The sequence below is a fragment of the Trachemys scripta genome, chromosome 3 (assembly GCF_013100865.1).
Source record: "Trachemys scripta elegans isolate TJP31775 chromosome 3, CAS_Tse_1.0, whole genome shotgun sequence".
Classification (NCBI taxonomy): Eukaryota; Metazoa; Chordata; order Testudines; family Emydidae; genus Trachemys; species Trachemys scripta.
In genome coordinates this window covers 98867815-98891441 of record NC_048300.1, presented here as the reverse complement: position 1 = coordinate 98891441, position 23627 = coordinate 98867815, and the positions used below count along the sequence as shown (strand labels likewise).

Here is a 23627-nt window from a genome sequence, read left to right as displayed (position 1 = left end):
CCGCGGGGCTGAGGCGGCCTCTCTCGGCTGGTCCGGGCGCGGGGCCGGCTGGGGGCTGCCGGACCGGGCCGGGGGCAGGATGCTGGGAGCCCTGTGGAGCTTCCTCAAGCGCCACAAGAAGAAATGTCTCTTCCTGGGCACCTTCCTGGGCGGTGAGTGACCCGCCCCGGGCCTCGGCCTCCCGCCCGGCCTCGCTCACTCCCCCTTCCCCCTTGCAGGAGGCAGGTGCGGGACACCCCCCCTCCCCCCCATAGAGCCGGGCCCTGCGCGGTGCCCCGTGTGTGTCTGGGGCCGGGCCGGGCCCTGCCCTGGGGAACGGGGGCGTGTTCAGATCAGGGCGCCCAGGGTCAGTGCAGAGGCTCCTGCCCAGCTCGGGAAACCCTAGTCCCACCCCCGCGGCGCTCCCTGCAGGGAATGGGGGGAGCTCCCCGGGACCCTATGGCGCGCGCTGCAACCTGCCTCTCTGGCCAGGCCGTTCGGCTCAGCCTGGAGCCCCGCGTGCCCGCTTTAGGAATATCGTAGCTAAATCATCGTTGCGTTTGTAGGGTGGAAATGCTTCCTCTCCGCTCCTTGTCCTAGGCTTTCTTTAGAAGCTTACACCTTTTAATAGGTGCGGCCCAAAACCCTTTTGTAGTATTAACTTGAAAGGCAGTTTTAAAAATAATAATCTTCTGACTGGTTTGGATAAGACAGTTACATGCTCATATATCAGAGGGGTAGCCGTGTTAGTCTGGATCTGTAAAAAGCAACGGAGAGTCCTGTGGCACTTTTAAGACTAACAGATTTATTGGAGCATAAGCTTTTGTGGGTGAATGCCCGCATCCGACGAAGTGGGCATTCACCCACGAAAGCTTATGCTCCAATACATCTGTTAGTCTTAAAAGTGTCACAGGACTCTCTGTTGCTATGTTCATATATAACTTTTGGGGGGAAATAACTTACATTGATTCATTATGAATAATTTTGGGATGCAAAATCTGTGGTTTAAAAAAGCACAGCAGACAGATCTGGCTTTTACATGGTAGTTATTCTTTGCAGTTATATGGAGAGGATGATGGCACAGTAGCCAGTGAGGCAACTCATATTTTAAAATATTTCCCTCCTGTTCCATATTTATTTTCATAGTGATTGATTTTTACTAAAATGTTACCAAGGACCATGATCCCCCTATTGCTGGTGGGGAAACTAGGAGAATCAGCTGAAGCAAACAATATAAATAAAATTGTTAGGCTGTGCCCATTCAGTTGCTTATGTTAGATTAGTAAATCTGAATTAACTTGGAGGCCTTGAAAGCAACACGTACCTTGAATTATTTAAGTTTTTAATGATAGTTTAACAAAATTAATACTGCAACATTGGAAAGCCATTACATGTTTTGTATCATCCTTCAGGTACTAACTATTGCAATAATTCAGTAAGATAGCTGTGTATTTAGCTGAAATGCACATTTGCCATCACTGATAAAAACACCACATGCGCTCATTTTTAGCCCCAGTCATGGAAAATGCATTGTCCCAAAACTTAGTTAACCCAGTTGACCGGCAGTGCCATTTGTGCCACCAGGATGTTGAATGCACCTATACTTAAATGTCTGAAAGCAGGAAATACAGAGTTTAGTTACACACACTAATCTGTTCCTGCTGTGGGGATCTGTGCTAATCTGGTAGTGTACGCTACAGGGCAGAGGTAAGTGTGGGTGATATTCCAGATGGAGTCCTTAAGACAAGGGTTAAGGGCTGGTAATACCTGGCAACAAGTGGTCAAATATAAGCACACTAACAGTCTCTTCTACTGTAGTACCTGTGTGTTGTGTCCCCACAGTGCTTTATATTTATCTGGAAGGATAGACATCGTTTATCAAAGCAGATTGGGACACAAAGGGTTGTCTACACTGCACTTGGGAGGTGTGATTGCAGCAAGCGTAGCTGTACCTGAGCCAGCTTTGACACAGCTGGATCTAGCAGGCCTTGCTCCCAGAGGGCACCTCAGAGCTATCATTGCCTGTACCTGGGCCTCAGCCCAAGAGGGGATCTCAGAGCCACTTGACTAACAGCTCTGCCTTCCTCCTGGCTCCTCTATTTCCCACATAGTAGAGCCCTGTAACCCAACGGACCTGACTACAAGTGTTGGGGCTGGGTCAGTTGGGAAAAAAACTGGACTATCTGGAGGTGTGATGGGGTTGGCACAGTGGTGATTGCCTGCCCTGCTCCTGCCAGCTGCCTGCAGCTATGAGGAGCACATCTGCCTGCTGGAGAAAGCAAGGGAGAATGGATCGGAGCCCCATACTTCATATTCCACACTTCAGGAATAAGGTAGAGATAGGGGAATCTGCAATGTAGGAGGATTACTGAGGTGTGAAGTGTTTCATCTCAATGGGATGTGCTTTGGAATGGGCACGGATCAGACCATCCCATGGAGATGAATACAGCATAACATAATAGCTCTGAGACATGTGAACTGACCCATTTATCTCAGTGGGTGTTTTCCCTTTCCTAAAACCTATCCTAGCCCCTTTTGTGAAACACCAATTTTAAGGACAGACTATCACTATGTGCAGGTCAGTTTTAGAGCAGTTTGAATATTAAAATCAGCTCCTTATTGGTGGGGAAGGGGGAGGGAGGAGCCTGTGTCTGAGGAACCCCTTGGCAAAATGATCTCAACTTACACTCTAACTCTATTTCTGTCCCTGACATGGCACAGAAATATTATGGTGGGGTACACTGGGGCAGGCTCATATCTTTACTGTAAAGGTAGCTAGATTGACTAAAGATTTCAGCCTTGAGCAACATTTAAATATTGTTTGGGTTTCCGGCTCTTTGAGCTCTGGTCCAAGTGTAGTATCTGCTTACTCTTTCAAATATTTACTTTGTAGCCTGTGAATCTTGATTCAGGTGGGGGGAAAAAGTGTAGATTTGTATTTACAGCTTTGTAAGTGCACTGTAGCATCAAGAGGAATTTTGAATCAATATCTAAACTTGTTCTGTGTACTGTTATGTGATTCTCTCTTCAATGAGAAGAGCTGTATAAAGAGAATTAGTGTAGAAAAACACATGTATGTGGTCAAATAGCAGTGATGCTTATGGTAATAGTGGTGATGATGCAAAAAAAATTGTACTGTAGTAGGACTTGCATACTTCCAAAACAGTGTATTTAAGACCTGAATGCTTTGGATACATATATGTCCTCCAAAACATCAATTTGGCTCATAGTCTAGGAAATTTCAACATTCTAAGATTAAGGTGGTGTTCATGTCCAAGCTCAAGTACAAGGAATATAAAAATAACGTTAACCATTGATCAGCTGGGGGAAAGTTATTTAAATCTGTCAGTGTCATGATATGAAACAAGTGCTCAAAGACTTTTTAAAAGAAACATAGTAGGAACAGTCCAGGAGTTCCCCTGAAGTCTGGAATCTTGTCTTTGCCATTAGTCAGTGCTAGATGTTTCAGTGGACAGTGAACACCTATATAATGTCCTCTGCCAATTGTACCATATTACAATATTATAAGGTAAGGGGAGATTTCTTCTTGATCCCAGCTGCTGGGTGTCTTGGGCTCTGATCCTGCAATGTGTTGTATATAGCAGACCCCTAAAGCCAATAAGGGTTGTCTACACTTGAAACGCTACAGTGGCAGCACTGTAGCTCTTCAATGTATGCACTCCCTATAGTGATGGGAGGTGTTTTCCTATCAGTGTAGGTAATCCACTTCCCCAAAAAGCAGTAGCTAGGCTGATAGAAGAATTTATCCATTGACTAGCACTGTCTACACCCAGGATTTATGTCGATTTAACTGTGTCGCCCTGCAGCGTGGATTTTTCACACCCTGAGTAACATAGCCAGGTCTACCTAACATTTTAGTGTTGGCCAGACCCACAAGTGGTTGATAGCTCTTGTGATTTTCATCCCAGTTAGAGATTTAATATCACTGCTGTATATTAGGACTCATCTACACTTTCAGATGCTGAGGAATTTATTTCTGACTTTTTTTTGCTACCATGCCCATACAAATATCTAAATAAAATATTTTTGTCTAAAATTGAGCTATCCATTTTATTTTCTTTTGTATCTCACTCTTTTCCTTTTCTTTGGGTTTTATGCATTTAACTTTTCTCACTCACCCTTTATTTCTACCACACTTTTGCATTGTGTCTGCTTTTCATTCTCCAGTCTTTTAAAATATTTGTTGTTTGTATTGCAGTCACACCAAAAGCCCCATTGTCAGGAATCTCTGCTTGGAAGATATTTCTTTCATAAATTCAAAGCATTATGTCTGGCATTTTATTTTCAACTTAAAGTTCCAACTTTTAATAGTACTATGGAAAAATTCAACCCCAAATAGTTGAGACCCAGATTCTCGAAGAAGCATATGATGTTGTGGTTTTGTTAAATAGAGTTCGGTAGTTGTCATAGGTTTCACCCCCACTCTGAACTTTAGAGTACAGATATGGGGACCTGCATGTGAACCCCTAAACTGAATTACCAGTTTAGATCTGGTTTTGCTGCCACCACTCCCAAGTTCTAACTCCTTTCCCTGGGTAGCCTTGAGAGACTTCGTCACCAATTTCCTGGTGAACACCGATCCAAACCCTTGGATCTTAACACAAGGAGAATTTAACCATCCCCCCTCTTTTCCCCCACCAACTCCTGGTGAGTCCAGATCCAATCCCCTTGGATCTTAAAACAAGGGAAAATCAATCAGGTTCTTAAAAAAAAAAAAAAAAGGCTTTTAATTAAAGAAAAGAAAGGTGAAAGACAAACCTCTGGGAAAGATTAGCATACCAGCTACTCTCACAGACAACAGATTCAAAACACAGAGGGTGTTCCCCTGGGCAAAAACTTAGTTACACAAAAGAATACCCAATTTGATTAACCCCCTAATGCCCAAGACAAGTTACAAAGAAAATAAACATAAACCTATTTATTTCCTTCACTAATACTCACTACTTGATAAGAGGCTGAATTCTGGAGCTTTCCCACTCTGGTCAAAACTTAAACTAAACTCTAAACAAAGGGAACTTCCTTCCTTTCTTTTGAAACATCTTATCCCCCCATTTGTTCCTCTGGTCAGGTGTCAGCTAGGTTAGGTGAGCTTTTTAACCCTTTACAGGTAAAAGAGGCATTAACCCTTAACTATATGTTTATGACAGTAGTAAAACAGAACAAAGGGGCAGAAGTAGGAGGAGCTTAATGACATTTTATAAAGCCACTTGTTATTTAAAAATATATATATCTTTATAGGAGTCTACCTACTGGGAAAATACGGGCAGAGGAAAATTAAAGAAATCCAAGAAAGAGAAGCAGCTGAATATATTGCCCAAGCACGAAGGCAGTATCATTTTGAAAGTAATCAGAGGACCTGCAATATGACAGGTAAGGCAAGCAAATACATTTTTCTGTTAAGAATCCTTTGGGGATTTATACAATATATTTAAACCCACAATATGGAAGGAGAAAATTACCACAGCAGCTAGTTAGAACTCAGAAGCATTAGTGTTGAATAATTGCCTTATAAAGGCATAGTTCAAATAGTATTATTTATTGGGCTCTATAATAAAATAGATAGATTAGTTTTTGTAGGTTCAAGATTCTCTAAGGTCCCTAAGCAATATCTTATTCAAGAATCAAGTGGTCGCCAAACTAAAGGGGTGGGTAGATTTACAGCAAGCCACCAAGAGTAATAATATAAACAAACTCTCATTAAGTTACATAGAATTAACTTGGCAGATAACCTTTAGTACATCCAGTAAGAAACTTTGCAGTTTAATAATTCCCTAACTTTGAAGATAGACCAGTTAAAAGGTGGAACACTAAGGTGGTGGTGATTATTCTTGTATTACAACATAGTCTATAATTTAGAGATGGGGAATTATTTATTCACAAGTGGTTCAAGTTTATTTATATAGCACAGGGGTGGAGAGGCATTTTTTTTCCCACCCTTTCTAGTGCATAATGGCTCCCTGGGTTGCTGAAAGTGATTGAGGATACCAAGGGTGCTTGGAAAGCAGTCTGGACTACCTTTTAACTTAACAGAATCATAGTACCGGGTTGACTGTACAGAGGAAATTAGGTTTTATTTATCCTGCTCATCCACCACAACTAAGTACCATCTCTGAGGGATTTTTTTTTCTTTCTGTGTGCATTATCATTATATACTGTGCATGTCTGTCTTTCATTTTATCCTCCTCCTAATAGGATAGGAATTTGGCGCTGAGATCTTCAAAGATGAAAGGAAGTTGGCTCCCAATATCCCTTTTATGTGTTTCTTGTTTTAAATATAAAACAGATCTCGCAGTTATGCAGCATCCTTCCTCTTTGGAAACAAGCTCAGCGTTTTCTTCTCCACTGAAGAAAGACAAATTTTAGTTTTGGGCCAGCTACAGTATACGTTTTAAGATTTTATATATCAAATCATTAGATATCTCCTATTTGTATGTAAAAATAATGACACACAAAAGTGGCACTAACAATTTGTGTGCAAGTTGGCATCCTGAGCACTTTGTTTATATTGGGTTCTGGTCTATTACCTTCAGTTTTTTTTCTTTCAGATACATAACTCTTTGAGGCACTGACTGTTTTCTTATGTCTGTAAAGTACCTGGTATACTTTGAGTTCTACTGCATCGTAAATTTATAATTTAAGCCCTAAGAACTATATATTTGGTAGTTTGTGTGTGGTAGTACAGTATTCAGTTGTGAATCATCTAAAAAGAGGAAAGATGCCCCAGTGGTTGGGGTCCTAGCCTGAGATTTGGGAAACCAGAGTTCAGTTCCATGCTCTACTACTGATTTCCTCTGGGATCTTGGGCAAATCACTCAATGCCTCAGTTTCCCATCTGTAAAACGGGGATAATATCACTTACCAATCTTCTGGCATGTTGTGAGGATAAATGCATTAAAGATTGCAAGACACTCAGATACTATGGTAAGGTAGGCTATTTAAGTATCTGAGAGAGAAAAAGGAGGACTTGGAACAAAAGTCTAACTTGACCAGCCAATTAAGCCTGGCACAAAATATAGCCAACTTGGGAACTAGCCTGGAGCTGAGGTTTATAGACTCATGCACTTGTTAAGCGAGGCAAATACAGACACTAGGAAGTAGGAAATACTCTATCTGGAGCTGTTGTAAAGGCTATTCCTAGACAAGTGGAGCAGGCTCTGATATGAGCAGTTAGATGGGCTGATGAGAATTTGTTTCTTCCTGCACAAATAGGAGTTCCCAATCAGTAAATAGAACAAGTGAGGGCTTCTTTAAAGCAAACCATCCCTGTGACTTTACATACTGTTAAAATGACTTGGTAAATTTGACTGCAGTGTTTCTTTTTTGATGTAATCTGAAAAGGGCCTGCCTTAACCTCTAAAAATAGTGGTAACAGATGGGTAGTGGCCACCCCAGTTTGATTTCCACAAGACTTATTGAATTAATGTTTGCTTTTGTTAAATTATGATTGGAAACATTAGATCTTATGGTCATGATATAGTATACTTTCAGCCCCTTCTGTGTATCTTGTCCTTCCTTCCAGTCACACACCTACTAGGTGTGTTGTAAATTAGGAAACAAAAATAAATATTCTTAACTATTGGAGGGGAGGAGGGTAATCACACTTAGGCTGACTGTTTTTCTTTGTTTACCAATTTATTTTCTTTTCATGATAGTGCTGTCAATGCTTCCAGCACTGAGGGATGCCCTAATGCATCAGCTGAATTCTGAAAGCCTCACATCTTTACTGAAAAATAGGTAAGAATGTTTTGTAGATTGTCTTAGCAACTGTGCAAAGTGATTTTGAGTCACAAATTTTCCCTGATTTGGGCTTTAAGTGATGCATTTGCAGTTTAAAGAGCATGAGAGATTTTGATTCTCTAGATCCTTGAATCAACAGTCTATTATGGTATTCGTTATAGCACAATAAAATGCTTATTAATTATGTAGTTTCGTGTGTATGGCACTTCATCAATATTAGAAGAAAAGACCCTTTGCCCTACAGCACCTAGTCTAAGACAGTGGTTCCCAAACTTGTTCCGCCGCTTGTGCAGGGAAAGCCCCTGGCGGGCCGGGCTGGTTTGTTTACCTGCTGCATCCGCAGGTTCGGCTGATCACGGCTCCCAGTGGCCGCGGTTCACTGCTCCAGGCCAATGGGAGCGGCTGGAAGCAGCGGCCAGTACGTCCCTCGGCCAGCTCACTGGTGCAGAGGAAGCGTTGAATTTAATTTTGCTTGGATATAGGATTGTAAGTTTTATTTTTTGTGGAGAGACAGATCATGAGATGAAGTAACTGACTGGATTGGGTATAAAGCTAGAGTTTTTCAAGTAGCTACGTATTCTTGGGCTCTGCCCAGAGATTCAGGGATGCTTTCTCACCTTTTCCTCTGACAGAGATAGATCAAACTTCTTCAGTCTATGAGTGGTCATTTCGACCGAAGGAGTGAAAGAGAATACATAGCAGGTAGATAGAAAAGACCACTGTTTCCTAACACTACTGTCTTGTGCCATGTAAAGGAGCAGAAATGGAGATTTCAGTTCTTGATGTCCCAGAGGATACAGCATCTTTCTGATATTTCAGTGTGTTAACATTGTGCCATCCCTTAGAAAGTCTGCTGAAATACGAAAAGCTGGGCACTTTTTTTAGCATTGTTGTGGAAAAAATTTCTTCAGTCTTCCTAGGAAACTGACTCTGAGAAGAAGAAATATCAGATAGGAGCAAGAGTATTCTGGTTCCATCTTGGTCTCCTTTCTCACACCAGAGCAATCCGGCTGTTGTGACCAGGGAAGTGGTGTGCCGCTGTATTCCTTGCTCAACACCTCCCATCCTCCAAGCTACTCTTTTACGGTGTCTTCCCTAGCGAACAACTCCAGTGCTTGCTTCTGCTGCTAACTATGGCTTTCCAGAGAAATAAGAGTAAAGTTGATGTTATCCTGGTCAGTTTCACTGCCTCCCACAGGCTTCTGAGTAGCAACAGTGAAAACTGACATGACTGCTCAGTTTTCACTCTTCTGTCCCTTGATATTGGAGGTGTTTCCAGGGACTTAAAAAGACCACATCAGTTTACACTGAAAGATTATCTTTATAATCACAAGCTCTAGAAACGTTTTTCTATTTAGATGAAAACATAGGTTCTGCAAAAGTTGATGGCATTGGTTCCTCTTCTCCATCCCATTTGGCATGGAAAGTTTTGTATTCATTATATACAAATGGACAAGTAGATTTTCAATCCCTGTAATGTGCTGGCTTAAAGGAATTCTCTAGTATGTGGTTTTTTTTATGTAGGATTTTCTTTCTCTCCATTTTTTTTAAAACATAGTTTTTAAAATTGTTGATATATTTTGCAAAACAGAATAAAGAACGTGTGAGTTGCTGTTACATATGCCATAGCGTTTCTCTGTCTCTTCCTTAATGTGTGTCTCCATCTGTCCACCAAAGTCATAGATTTGATAGCCTATTATATTTCATTGTCTGTTGTATGATTTGTACTAGAGAACTGAGCAGTTGATTGATATTTTAAACAAATACCAAATTCTGTGTGTTTCTTCTAAAAGGATGAAAATGCCCAGAAGTGTTGAGAGCCAGACCTGTGAAGAACAGTTTAATTGGGGATCAAAAATGATAATTTAAATTTTATTATTTTACTGGAATTTCTTGCAGCCTGACGAAAGAGTAGATCATTGTTTCCTACATAAAAACAGTGATATTTACGTAACCTTTCACACCAAGGAATTACAAAATACTTCCCACATTATTTTCAGGGATCATTTCACACAGCACTGAAATGCTGTCATCTCTGGGGTGAAACACAACAGCCATTCTGTATCCGCAATGCTTAAAGATAAGCATGGCTACATGAGGAAGAAATAAGGTTAGAAGAAATAAGGGTTAAATTTGGCCAAGACATTGGGGATAACATGCCTGTTTAAAAAAAAAAAAGGGGGCGGGGGTTGCATTTTCTTTTCCACAGATGTCCCAGAGGATACATCATCTCTCTGATATTTCAGTATGTTAAGATCGTGCCATGCCTTAGTAAGTCTGCTGAAATACGAAAAGCTGGTCAGTTTCATCTTTCGAGCTTCATTTCATCTTTAAAAATCATCAACTGTTCTCCCTACAGCCAAACTTGGCAATGGTTGGACTTGGAAGGAGGAATATGACCACTGTGACTCTGGTCCTGCAGTGCAGTGTGCCCACCCAGAGCCCCATTAAGTCAGTGGGGCTCCAGGTGGGCGTAGATGTCTGTCCGTGTGAAACAAATGATAGGATCTGGGCCCATGTCACCAACACCACTTTCTGTATCATCCGGGTTTTCTCTTTAAATACTGACTCACTAAGCTTATAAATTCAGACCAGATAATAGAGCTACAGAATCCAGATTAATTTTTTTGGCAATCTGGTACATTAAAGTTGTTTTGAAAAACCTCCAGGATTTTGTAGTTCTTTATTATAGACACGCTTCTTCCTGAACTACAAACAAATGATGGTGGACACAAACTTAATTTCAATAATTATTGTAGTTATATAAACATGCCTTGCAGCACTGTTATTTCATTTAGTTTCTTTAATACTTTCTAGTTTCTTTTTGAATGTAAATGTTTTTAATATTTTTCATTATTTCTTTCCCAACAGGCCACCAAACAAGTTAGAAATATGGGAGGATTTAAAGATAATAAGTAAGTCAAAATGAAAGATTTTTATGTACATATTATTGTAGCATAATCCTGAAAAAATCTCTTTTTTTTCTTTTCATTTTAGAATATACATATCCATTTAAGTGCACAGGAATGGGTTGCTGTTGCTTCAGCAAATATTATTTATATAGTCACTGTTCTACTACACTTCATAGCAACATTATACAGTAGAAGCCATCACAGAAAGGTGCTATGGATAAGCAAGATATCTCTTTGGAAAGTCATAGGGTCAGAAGCCAAGCTGAAATATCTCACTGAGTCTTGGAAGGCTGTAAGACCCTCATGAAAATCCTGAAAAGAATGGAATAACAATGTAGAAATATGCATGCCACATCTTCTGCACCATTGTGAAAAATCTCCAAAATAGGTGCTCAGAAACGACTGCAATAGGCACAGCATAAGAACCTGAACAAAAAAAATACGTCATTGCTACTAAAATGTTGGCCAGTTGTACATATTATCAGCTGTTGATTTTGCTGAAGCCCAGAGTCTCATGTCATTGTCGACATAATGTGAGAATCGCAAACACAGTTACATGTGGGACAAACAAGATTGTCCATGACCAGGGCAAGCTGTTGTGCCCTTGCTCTTTGGCAGGGGTCGGCAACGTTTGGCACGCAGCTTGCCAGGGTAAGCACCCTGGAAGGCCAGGCCAGTTTATTTACCTGCTGACGCGGCAGGTTCTGCCGATTGCAGCCCCCACTCGCTGCAGTTCACCGTCCCAGGCCAAAGGGGGCGGCGAGAAGCGGCACGGGCGAGCGATGTGCTGGCCGCGGCTTCCCGCCACCCCCATTGGCCTGGGATGGCGAACCGCGGCCAATGGGGGCCGCGATCGGCCGAACCTGCCGCGTCAGCAGGTAAATAAACTGGCCCGGCCCACCAGGGTGCTTACCCTGGCGAGCCGTGTGCCAAACGTTGCCGACCCCTGCTCTATGGTGTTTGGATTTTTCACATAAGGTGTTAAGGTGTCTTGCTTTAAAGCAGTTAATGACAATATGACAAAACTGCTGCCACCTTGCTCTGACATGGGCCGTTGCTTCCTAGTTGCTGGGTCAATCTGACGTGTTTTCAACTTTTTTAGTGTATCTTTATATTGTTTGTACTTGCCATCATGAAACTGGATACCTTGCTTTAGCTGATCATAAAATATGGCCTTGCGTATTGAGTTGGTCTATGAATAAAATACCGAGACCAAGGCAGCTGAACTTTTCTGAGCATGCCTTCAGTGCCAGACCTCCAACAGTGATTAAGGATTCCAATATTGGGAATCTCGTCCCACTATTTCATCCTGCAAATAAACTGAAGACTGAGCACATAAAACTAATCAGGTTTTAATGTGGCAGCAATATGTTGCTTATGTCTTACAACCATATAAAAGCGTTATAAGTACGACTGTCCAATAGACATATAGCTTAGATGTCTGTCACTCCATAGGCAATATGATAGCATTCCAAATGCAAACCTGGCCTTGGTTATGCACTGGGGAATCTCATAACCAATTATGGCGTTCAGTGATGGCATACTCCCTAAGTAGCAAAACTTCTCCACTGACTTGAGAGAAGCGTGCTATCAGCTGATTTCTTCCCCCCCCCCCCCCAAGTTCCATAGTAACCAATCATACCATCGGAGCCCCTTGTTTCATCATTGTATGTGTTTTGGGGTAGAAGGACAGGAAAGGATGCCATAGTGTATACATAGCTGAATAGTTGTGCAGTGAAATACCATTGGGCCAAGGTTGAATACCCCTTCTTGACTCCTAGTTACTATGTGTTGTTCTGTTTTTTCTCTTTGCTTCATCTTCCACTCCCTTTGGTTCTGTTCCTCTCTCTTCTACAGCTCTCTATATATGCTACTTTGTCCATCTGGTTCCTTCCTTCTCCTTCCCTGTTTCCTAGTCCTTTTCTTCTCATGTTCATATTACTTGCTACTCAAGCAGACTGCCTAGTTGCCTCATTTACCCTTCTATCCAGACATCCTCTCTAGTGGCTGGCTGCTCCAGTGCCAATGCTGGTTCCCTTTTCCTTTCCTAAGCAATATCAGCCCCTACCATAGGTAGTTAGCAGGCTTCTTGTTACGCTGCCTTTGTCTGAATTGGATGATGAAGTCTAATATAGTGTTCTAAATTTGTTTCCATGGCTAATGAAGAATGGAACTTTCAATACAACACCCTATTTTGCATTTTTAATTAGCCCAATAAAAGGGATCAGCTGGAAGGGCATATAGTTTGGGTAACTTGTGCAGTATCTTTTCTTTTTGCAAATTATTTTAATAGTGTAATTTAGCATGTTGCTTTACAGTGAATGATTGTGAATTTTATTAAGCATTTTAGCTATCACTACTGTACATATTTAGACTTATGTGATCATCTTGGTTGTGAACTTTCTTTGAGGGGTGTGTGATCTAAGAAAAGCAATGACGTGAAAAAATGACTATAAAAATGAAAGTTGATACTTATTGAGCTCTGGAGAATGCTCCCCTTTGCCCTCCTAGTGATATAACTTCAAAATTATTTCCTTTTTCCTCTTTAAGGTTTTACCAGAAGCATTGTAGCTGTGTATAGTACGTGTATGCTTGTAGTTCTTCTGCGAGTCCAATTAAATATTATTGGTGGTTACATCTACCTGGATAATGCAGCAATCTGCAAAAATGGCACGGTAAGTATTTATTCATGAAAATAAATTCATCATTGAGAGATGAAAGGGTATAACCAGGAATATTGGGATGAAATTATGGAAAGGAAAATTTAGGCTGAAATCAGAAGTGGGGGTATGAGAACTCTTCTGGTATTAGTCTGTGGAATAGTCTCTCAATAGAAGTAGTGATAGTCCTGTTGCTTGAAACCCCTAAAACTGGGCTGAACAAAAAAAACCTTATCTAACACCCTTTCTGAGCAACACAGGTGCAAATTGAGAGGGTTATTTGTTATTAAATACCCAACTAAATATACACTTCTTTTATCTTATTAATTTTCTGAGATATAGCAATATCAGTATGGACAAACCAGCCTGTGGTAAGTAATCCAGTTGCAGGATTTTCATGCCTAATTCCTCCCAGCATATAGGCAGGCTGCCCCAAGTTACAGTCTCCCACAACTGAAGAAAAATTATGGTTGGCTAATTACAACACTGACTATCTAGTCATGTTGTCTGACTCCAATTGTCCCTTGAGGCTTATTGACTGGATGTTCTTACTGGTGTTGCTAGATCATGGAAAACAGCTAGCAAGGTAACCGATTTGGTTTTCTTTTCTGTGTTGTGGCTGTACCAACAGGAACAAATAGGGTGTCAGATAAGATCTCAGTGAGCTACTGGATGACTGCTCTAAAAGCATGAGATGTAGGCATTAATAGTTATCTGAGTGCTCCTCTGTATTGTTAACGGCTCCTTCCACCTTCTTTCCAGAGTCATAAAGGGACATGTTGGCCTCTAGAGACAGGCCTCAGGAGACAGGCCTTAGGAGGCTCCACTTTCCAGTAAGGCAGCCAGGGACAGGGCAGGCTCCAGGCACCAGCACAGCAAGCAGGTGCTTGGGGCGGCCAGTGGAGAGGGGCAGCACGTCCAGCTCTTCGGCGGCAATTCGGCAGTGGGTCCCTCAGTCCGTCTCGGAGGGAAGCTCCTGCCGCCGAATTGCCGCAGAAGAATGAAGCAGCGGTGGTAGACCTGCCGCTGAAGTGCCACCGATCGCGGCTTTTTTTTTTTTTTTTCCCTGCCGCTTGGGGCAGCAAAAATACTGGAGCCGGCCCTGGCCAGAGGTGGTGGAAGTCAGGGTCCAGTTGGTAAAATCTGAGGTGGTTCTTGGGCAGGGAAGTGTAGCAGAAGAAGCACTCTCTGTTTCTGCCATCTTCCGAGCAGTGGAGTGGATTGGCAGGATCCAGTCTGAGAGGTTGCCTTGGAGCAAAGCAGATGGCCTCTGCTTCATGTCTTGAGAATTTTTCACCAAAGAGACTTCTAAGGCTTTTGTGAAACTTGAGTTGTTACTCCATTCCATGAGAGTGGCTTTCCTGAGGTTATCTGAGGAGCAGGAAGGTGGAGAGGGGGCTGGTTCCAACTCTAGCTTCCCCTCTTCAGGAGAATTCCTATCTGAGCAAAGGGCGAATGAGGGATGCATTTTTTTCCTGCCACTAGGGATGGAGAAGTCGTCCCTACAATACAGTGGAGGGAAAACATCAGGGAGCTTGCCTGCAAAAAGCTCTTTTTGGAGGAGAGGTAAAAGGATCCTTTAGGATGGAAGGAAGCAGAAGCCATAGCCTGAATAAAGGGTCTCCTTTTTATTGGAGAAAGGAGAATGTCTGAGAGAGACTTGTCATCTCCCACCTCCAGCATGTCTGCTTGTGAGCTCCTGTTTGAGTTGATTTCGTCTGGAGGTTCTCTTCTTGGGTGTCCTAGGACAAATAGGAGCAGTCCTGCTGTTCCGCAGAGTCCCCAGTGGGGCAGGAGTTGCTAAATTAGATTGGCTGCTCCCATCTTTTGCTCGGGCTTGTGTGTAGCAATTCTACACAAGGCTAGGAGAGGAAGGATGAGCACAATGACCTGCTGCTAAAGAATGGATGTGCTGCAGAAGACTTTTTTAGCTCTTCTTCCCAATTTTCCTTTGAGGAAGTCTTTGTTCTACCCTGTTCCATGCTGTGAAACTACTGAGGTCTGGAAGACAGATGGTACCTCACTAGTGAGGCAGAGTTGGGGAAGCCCATGCATGATATTAGAAGGATTTGGGGGGGACGCACCTATGGTGTTGGAAGGACTTAGGAGAGGAAAATCCACATCCAGAATTACTACAACCTGCATGAAAGCAAAGGAGGACGACTCATGCATTAATCTATATTAGTGGCTGGCACATCATTAAATTGTTTTTGTTTTTTTTCTTTACAGACACTTTTAGCTCCCCCTGAAGTCCAACAGCAATATTTATCAAGTATTCAACACCTTCTAGGAGATGGTATGACGCTTGTAAACTACTATTTTTATGTCATGCCATTGTATGCAATATTTCAACAAATGAGACTTGAATCATTTTTGGTACCTTTTTTCTGCCCATAGGTCTGACTGAGTTAATAACTGTAGTTAAACAAGCTGTGCAGAAAGTGTTTGGAAGGTAAAGGTGACTGTTTTTTTCCATCTTTTCCTTGGTGGTTGCTTCCAAATAGTGTGTCGGGGGTAAAAATATTAAAATGAGGAAACTTTATGATTTGCAAATAGTATCTGAAAATTCCTGATTTATCTATTAATGTGCATTGGCAAGCTTAGCTTGTTGCAACAGATTTCTGGGTTGATCAATATCTAAATATGGTGATTGTTGTTGTTTGAATGTAATTTTGTCACAAGCAAATAAATGAAATCTGTATTATTGACTCTGTAATTAACATTTTAGTCCTTTATTTCCACAGTGTTTCTCTTAAACATACTCTGTCTCTTTTGGAGTTGGAGCAGAAACTTAAAGAAATCAGAAAGTTGATAGAACAGCATAAAGATTTGTCCCACTCAGATAAGATTGGATCTAGATCTCTATTGTGTCATTATATGATGCCAGATGAAGAAAACCCATTAGCCACCCAGGTACTTGTTTAATTTTATGTGCATCATTTTTGTTCTATTTTGTGCACCACATTATTGTTGTAGCATGGTAACTGTACCCTTAATGAGAGCCGATGCCAGTTACTTCACATTAAGTCAAGTGTCGTGGTTTCTTTAATCTAGGCAATGTAATTAATAGACTAGAAGAGTTAAAACAGAATTGCTTTTTATTCTAATCTCAATTTTATCCTCCAGCATGGAGAAACAAAGATTAGAAAGAAGAAAACTTCAGTAGTAATCAGTTGTTTCACTAAAACAGTTTTCCAAACTTCCTGAAGTTTGCCAGCATCATAGTTACATATCTAATCCACATCTCACATTGAGAGGAGATTCAGCTCTTAATTTGATATAAAACTAGTTTTAAGGAATAAACTTTCGCCATAGCGGGCGATAAGATGCTCATCTCATGTTAAATGACTAAATATAAACGTGTTGAATTATTCAACTTTAGAGGGCTAAGGAGTAGAGAATATCTCGCTAAGTTACTCTGTTTCCCAGTAAACTTTCTGAAAGGAAACAACAGTGATAAAATTAGTGAATGCTTCTGCGTACACAGAGATTATAAAGAGACTTGATGATCACGATTTAAAACTCGGTTTCCAGTTGGACATTTGTTACAATGATTTTATTGTATTACATTTTTGGCTTGACTTCTCTCCCCTTTCCCTGTTTCTCTGACATTTGCACCCTTATTTTTGTCGTTCATGGGATGTTCACTGTGAGGCTACCTACCCTTAGTACGAGGAAGCCTTGTCTGTGCTTGCCATGGGTCAGCTTCTCAACCCCACTGGCCATTGACAACACAAGCGCTGCCCTCTTGGCCTCACTGTCACTCTACAGATTAGTGATTGGCATACCCCAACTCCCAAGATCTCTCAGCATCTCCCTGGAGTGTCCAGCCCCTGGTCCACTGGACGCTCGCAGTATTTACAAATCCACTGCTTCCTTCAAAGAAACGGTACACTTCAGTTTACCACTTCCACCTCAGATCACCACTCTGCTTTACACACAGCCCTTAATATATTTATAGCGAACTCAAGTACAGTAGAACCTCAGTTACGAACACCTTCAGAATGGAGATTGTTTGTAACTCTGAACAAAATGTTATGGTTGTTCTTTGAAAAGTTTACAACCGAACATTGACTTAATACAGCTTTGAAATTTTACTATGCAGAAAAATTCTGCTTTTAACCATCTTAATTTAAATGAAACAAGCACAGAAACAGTTTCCTTACCTTGTCGAATCTTTTTTATACTTGCCCTTTATTTTTGTAGTAGTGTATGTTTAACACAGTACTGTACTGTATTTGCTTTTTTGGGGGCTCTGCTGCTGCCTGATTGCATACTTCCGGTTCCAAATGAGGTGTGCGGTTGATTGATCAGTTAATAACTCTGGTGTTTGTAACTCTGAGGTTCTACTGTATAAGTCTATTTAACAAAGCATAGAGATTCAAGTAGCAGCAAGCAGTAGTATTGGAAACAAATGGTTACATATAAAATAAAATCATAATACACGTTCTAGTGCCTAGACTTGTGCCTAGATACTCTCATGTCTAATAAAGTATTGCTCACCCAAAATCTTCGTAGCACAGGCTAGCTGCAACACATTTCATGAGACTAGAACACTGTCAGTTTGTTTCCTAGGTGAAGGATTCAATATGTCTCCTTGCGCTCCAAGATATACCGGCCTTCCCTGCTGTTTGTTTGTTCTTGTAGATTTTGCAGTCTCTCAGTCCGCACCTGATTCATTATGCATGTAGGTATATAATACACAAAACGCAAATGGCCATGGAGATAGGTGTCTTGCCTCTTGCCTGAAAGGAACATTTCTGAGATATGTCACCTTCTGGTGACCTGCCTTAATTCCAAGACACTGCGAATATAACTTTCAATATAGCTCCGTAAATATCTGTACATATATTTTGCAATGATTATGACAACCAGTAGGCTACTACTGGCTCTTGTTAGAGATCTCAAATGCCACCATCAGTCAACTACAGATTTCTGACCCAGGGGATCCCTGTAAAGCACTTTACACCCCCTGTGCACTCTACCAGTTGGTACCAAGCGGTCCCTGGGTCACTTATTCCCACTTTACTAAATTTCTGAAATGAACGCTAGGTGCATGTGTATTACCAGCCTGGTTCTGCAACAGTGACTTCAAAACCAGACCATTATATTTGTAGTCTAACTGTATTCCAGTTGCTAATGGAGTTCCTATTAAATTGGATGTTTTGTTTGCTTTTTCTAGGCCTGTGGACTTACAGAAAGAGATGTTGCTACTATTAAATTACTTAATGAAACCAGAGATATGTTGGAAAGGTATAGTGATAACCTGTGCTGTAATCTGTATTAGCATTAAAAATTGTATCGTAATTGCAATTTTCATATATGTACTTATGGTGGTGGTGGTTCCCCTCATAAAATTTGACCCTTAAATTATTAACACTATATTAAAATTAATGAGCTAAAGGCTTTTAGACTGCCATTTTCAAAAGTGCCTGAGGCGGTTGAGTGCTCAAATTCAGTGGGATTTGAATACCGAACTCATTGGACCTTTTTGAAAAACTAAGCTTTAGCTTTTAAAAACAAAAAATTCTGATTGATTAATCACTGTAAACATTACTAGACACATCACTAGAAAATATACTTGCAAGAAATAATCTTGCAGTGACAAGCTCACATGACAGGTCTTCTCCTGCCCCTCCACCCGCCCCATTTTCTGTGGTTCTACAATAACTTGGGCCAACTTCTTTTCTCTGTTAGATCAATGTAAGTCCAGAGTTGTTTCACTGAAATCAATGGCTTTCCTCTACTCTTACTCTTATGTAAAAGTGCAGAAATTTGGGCTTAATTTTCTTTTTCAGATTCCATTTTTCAATGGATTCCAATTAACACTTTTTTTTTTTTATGCAGGGTTTTAGCAGTGCATTAAATGTTTTTCTTTTACAAGGGAGTTATAAAAGTGAGGGATTTTGCGTTAAAAATGTTGACAGACATTGAAGCACTGAACTATGGGAGGCTGTTCTTTTAATTGATCTTCTAGAGGTCTTGGGGATTTTATTGCGCCCATCACCACAGTATCTTAGCACTAAGTAATGATTATTGAAGTTCTAGTTCTCCTATATTAGTGATAAATGCTTTAGAAATGCTTGATCTGCACTGGCTTTTATTCAGCTTACAGGTGGAGTTCAATGTGTTGGTTATAACTGTAAAGACCTAAATGGTTTGGGACTTGGTCTCTCTCTCTCTAGTATACTGCCACAATTGAGAACAGCACTGGTGCTCAAGGTGGAATTGCCTCAATAGAAATGAGAGGGAACTGCTGGCAGGGTGTTCTGTGTCCTCCCCCCCCCCCCCCCTTTTGGGCCTGGATCTGCCAGAACCCATACTTATTAATCTTCTGGACATGCTGCAAAGGCCATCTGTTTGGTGAGCTGAGGAAGATGAATTTATGAGCAGTCCTTTGTCTCTGTTGTAAACTTTAATTTATGGGATACGCATCCATATTGTTGGAGGGGTGCCTATGGGTGTATTTTTTAAAATGTGAAGAACTACATATTAGGAACAAGAACAGCAAGTTTTAAAAACTATATATTTTTTTTAACAGCCCAGATTTTAGTACGGTTTTGAGCACCTGTTTAAACAGAGGATTCAGTCGACTATTGGACAATATGGCAGAGTTCTTTAGACCCACTGAACAGGACCTATGTCAGAGTGGCTCTGTAAATAGGTAAATATTACTTTGATGGTATTTTATGTGTTTTCTGTCTTGATTATGCTTTTTACTTCACAGTAAACTCAGCAAATGGTAATAGATTCAATGGCCCCTGTATAAATGGAAGTAACTGGTGATGAGAAGAATGACAGCACTTCATAAACAAACATGGATTTTACTCACTTTAGTGAGGTAGAAAAGTACTAGCTTTGCCATTTTACAGGTGAGAAAACAGCAATATAAGCTGTGATTTGACTAAGGTCCCACACAGTCAGTTGCAGCGTTAAAACTAGAACTTGGAAGTTCTTGGCTCTCTATCCTGTGCTTAGTCTGCTAGAGCGTGCCGCCTCACTAATTATATTTTGACTTATTTAGAATTTACTCTGCTGGTAGCAACTATTGAAACAATGGGATACTTCAGGGAAAATACCAAACATACTGGGTGGAAGAGAGAGTTAGTTTTGGCAGACAAGTTCTTCATTTTGTTTTACTTACCATTTCCAGATCTCTTCAATAACTGGCATGAAGTCAGTCAGGAGTTGCCATGCCCCTCTCCCACCAAATACACGCTACGTTAGTACTTGTAGATCCTGAAGTTCATTTGCATGGTGTATTATTATAATGAGCTATTAAAAAATCTGGAGTCTAGTGCCTCTTCTAATAGACTGCTTACTTTTTTATTTATTTTTATAATTATTTTAGCAATAGTTTTTACAAACCCTGAGTTCAGAGTCCTACAGGTGATCCTGCCTAGCCACTGAGCCAGACTCATCCCTGTTGTGATGCCATTGTCTGTTTTAATCCCCTACCTCTTAACACACACTCTCCTCCTTATAAAACTTTGTTTTAGCACTCTTTCTGACATGAAGTTTCACTCCTTGACTCCCAGATGCTTAGTTTAACCCCTTCTGAACTACGTTCCATGTATAATACTGTCAGACTACACAGTGCTGTACAATAATTGGAGTGTGTTGAATGCAGAATAGGTCCTTCCTGGAAGAGTGGATGCTGAAAGGCAAAGTGGATTTAAAAAAACCCACACAGGATAAACACAGAATAATATGGGGTCATTTTATAGCTGAAATACTTATCAGAATAGATAAATTGTGGGCATTTCCAAGGGAGCTTGACTTAATAGCACTTCCCTTATAACACACTCTTTAGGCCCTGATCCTGCAATGGCGGGCATGTAGGCAAACACCTGCACCTAGTGAGAGCCCAGTTGGTTTCAGTGAGGCTCTACGTGTGTACAGGGATCTGCTTACAAAGATCTGTCTCAGTGCAGGATTGAGCATTAAGGCTGACTGTGAAAGGGGGATGTGGATGGGGCTTTATTACTTTGTTGTATTTAGTAATAAGATGAAAGTGAAATGTGTGTACTTTTTGGGTGAAATCCTGGCTACACTGAAATCAATTGCAAAACATCTTATCTGAAAACTAATCCAGTTCTAAAAATGATTTTCAGGTGAGAAAAACAGATGATCATTGTCAATAACAAAAAAGCAAAACTGTGATTTATTTATAAATGCTTGATAGTCCCCTTAAGTATCACTTATTTAAATTATTACAATTACTGTAATATTTTTGATTGTTATTAATCTCCCATCTATCCTACTTGACTCCTCACGCTACCTCCAATAGTATTTGGAAGAGGATAGGACTGCAAACTGACATAGCTAGTGATTTAGTCGGTACAAACTTTGGTTGAACTATAGTTCTTGTTACATGTGACACACCTATGTTGTTGAATGGAATACAGTCACCAACCGACCAGTTGCTGCTTGTTGTGGTTGTTCTCTATATGTGTGCTTTTTAACAAAAGACCTGATAAAGAACAAATAAGTAAACTTAAAACCACACACAATGGAAATCTGAAACTTACTCTTTTAAGGGTAAAAGAAATGGAAGTTACTTCTTCAGAGTTATAGCTATCCCAAAGAGTTTATATATAGTTTTTGCAATATAAAAGGGAGCTTATGCCTGCCCTCTTGTGTGTTTTTATTCCTTCTAGTCTCTGTAGTGTCAGTCTTCCTTTGGCAAAGATAATACCCATCATAAATGGACAGATCCATTCAGTGTGCAGTGAAACCCCTAGTCACTTTATTCAGGTAAGAAGCCTTTGTACTTAGTATCTTAAAAGTATCCCAAGTCTGCTAAAATATTTATTGTTAAATGCAACATTTTATATCAAAACTATATTGCCCAATTCTCATGTGATGAGTTTTAGTTCAGTTTCTTTTAAGAAGTGGGAACAACTGGTGACACTTAAGAAAAGGCTCCCTCTCCCAAAAAAAGGCCCCTCCCCCCCTCATTCACTCATCCCTGCCACCTGCTGTTGTTAGTGGGGGGTAGGGAGGGGACCGGGGAGAAGAAGGGAAGAATGGTGGGAAATGGGGAATGCAGACTAATCTCTTGATCAGACTCCTTTGGCGATTCTGATCACAATTTTCGTTTTCAAATGTGACAAACTTTTATATTTGAGTAAAAAAAACTCAACACTTTCTGGTATCAGACTCACACATGTTAAACATGACAAAGTACTTCAGCAAGAAAAGGTGATGCTTCTTAAACTAGTTATTTTTTATCTTCTTCCAGGACTTGTTGATGATGGAACAAATGAAAGACTTTGCTGCTAATGTGTATGAAGCTTTTAGTTCTTCTCAACAATTAGAGAAGTGAACTGTGCATCAAAAGGAACAGTTCATGTCTTCATATAGTACATCCCTTGTGAATACCAGGTGGGAACTTAAGGATTTTGGTTAATTTCATAATGGCGTAGGATTGTTAGACCTTCAGAAAGAATACACTTATTGAAATACTTGGGAATGCACCCGCTATTGTTTATATAATAGAATCCTGCTTACAACACCTGATTAAAAACTTGTTCTTTTTGGAAAAATCACTATTCCCTAAGACTTTGCATTAAGAAGGTTTCAGCTGTATTTAATTAATTCATTTAGAACTACTTTTATTGAACACAAAAGGCCAATATTAAGATACCTACAGTTATTAAAACTGACTTGCTTCGGATGTGGTGAATTTTGGAAGAAGCAATCTCTAATCATAAAACTCTAGAAACTGCAACAGACAGTAAGATGGGTGAAGTCAGGCTTCTCTCTCCTTCCGCTACAAAAACTTTAAAAAAATTCTTCTTTCCTCAATACTGTAAATGCCATCCTGGAAAATTTAATATTCCAGAGTCAAAAACAAAGTCTCTGCCAACTGATGCAGGTGCCTGACCAAAGTTCTGGGTGCTTGCCTTCTTGCTGAAGACTTAGAATACATTGATTTAGGGTCTATTGTGTTTATGCTGTTGATGAACAGCTATCGATGTACACATTTGTAAATATTTTATCTTACTTTGTATTAATTTTGATCCCAGTACACTGTCTGTATTGCAATAAAGAATTTTAATGTAAAATTTGTGTGCAATAATTTTACCAACATAAAAGAATGTCTATACCTAAATAGACCACCATTTAAAAACTTTGCTTATATCAAAATAAATTTCTCTATATTATAGTAGTCTTGCATTTATTTTCATTAGTTTCCTGCAGAAATTTGCAAAGACTAGAAAAATATAATTCTTTGGCCCATAAGGTAGGACTACTGGAGAGCAATTTTCATGTACATATGAATTTATAAGTCCACACGAGGCACTTATTTAAA

The 23627-nt window shown here is 40.4% G+C and overlaps 1 protein-coding gene across 1 annotated transcript; it reads left to right on the top strand.

Moving 5' to 3' along the window:
• The first annotated feature begins 79 nt into the window (after window positions 1-79).
• On the top strand, window positions 80-23379 carry PEX3 (peroxisomal biogenesis factor 3). The gene is made up of 12 exons (XM_034765502.1): window positions 80-152; window positions 5239-5370; window positions 7653-7734; window positions 10609-10652; window positions 13200-13324; window positions 15539-15605; window positions 15707-15761; window positions 16054-16222; window positions 18492-18562; window positions 19851-19973; window positions 21970-22066; window positions 22554-23379. Exons 1-12 carry the CDS (start codon window positions 80-82, stop codon window positions 22635-22637), a joined length of 1122 nt encoding a protein of 373 aa, XP_034621393.1. The 3' UTR covers window positions 22638-23379.
• The last annotated feature ends 248 nt before the right edge of the window (window positions 23380-23627 follow it).

Excerpts from the sequence above, each read along its gene's own strand:
- PEX3 (XM_034765502.1), top strand. The coding sequence starts at position 80 with ATGCTGGGAGCCCTGTGGAGCTTCCTCAAGCGCCACAAGAAGAAATGT. Across the intron at positions 15,762-16,053 it reads GTGCAGAAAGTGTTTGGAAG|TGTTTCTCTTAAACATACTC; the intron begins GTAAAGGTGACT and ends TTATTTCCACAG. Across the intron at positions 16,223-18,491 it reads AAAACCCATTAGCCACCCAG|GCCTGTGGACTTACAGAAAG; the intron begins GTACTTGTTTAA and ends TGCTTTTTCTAG.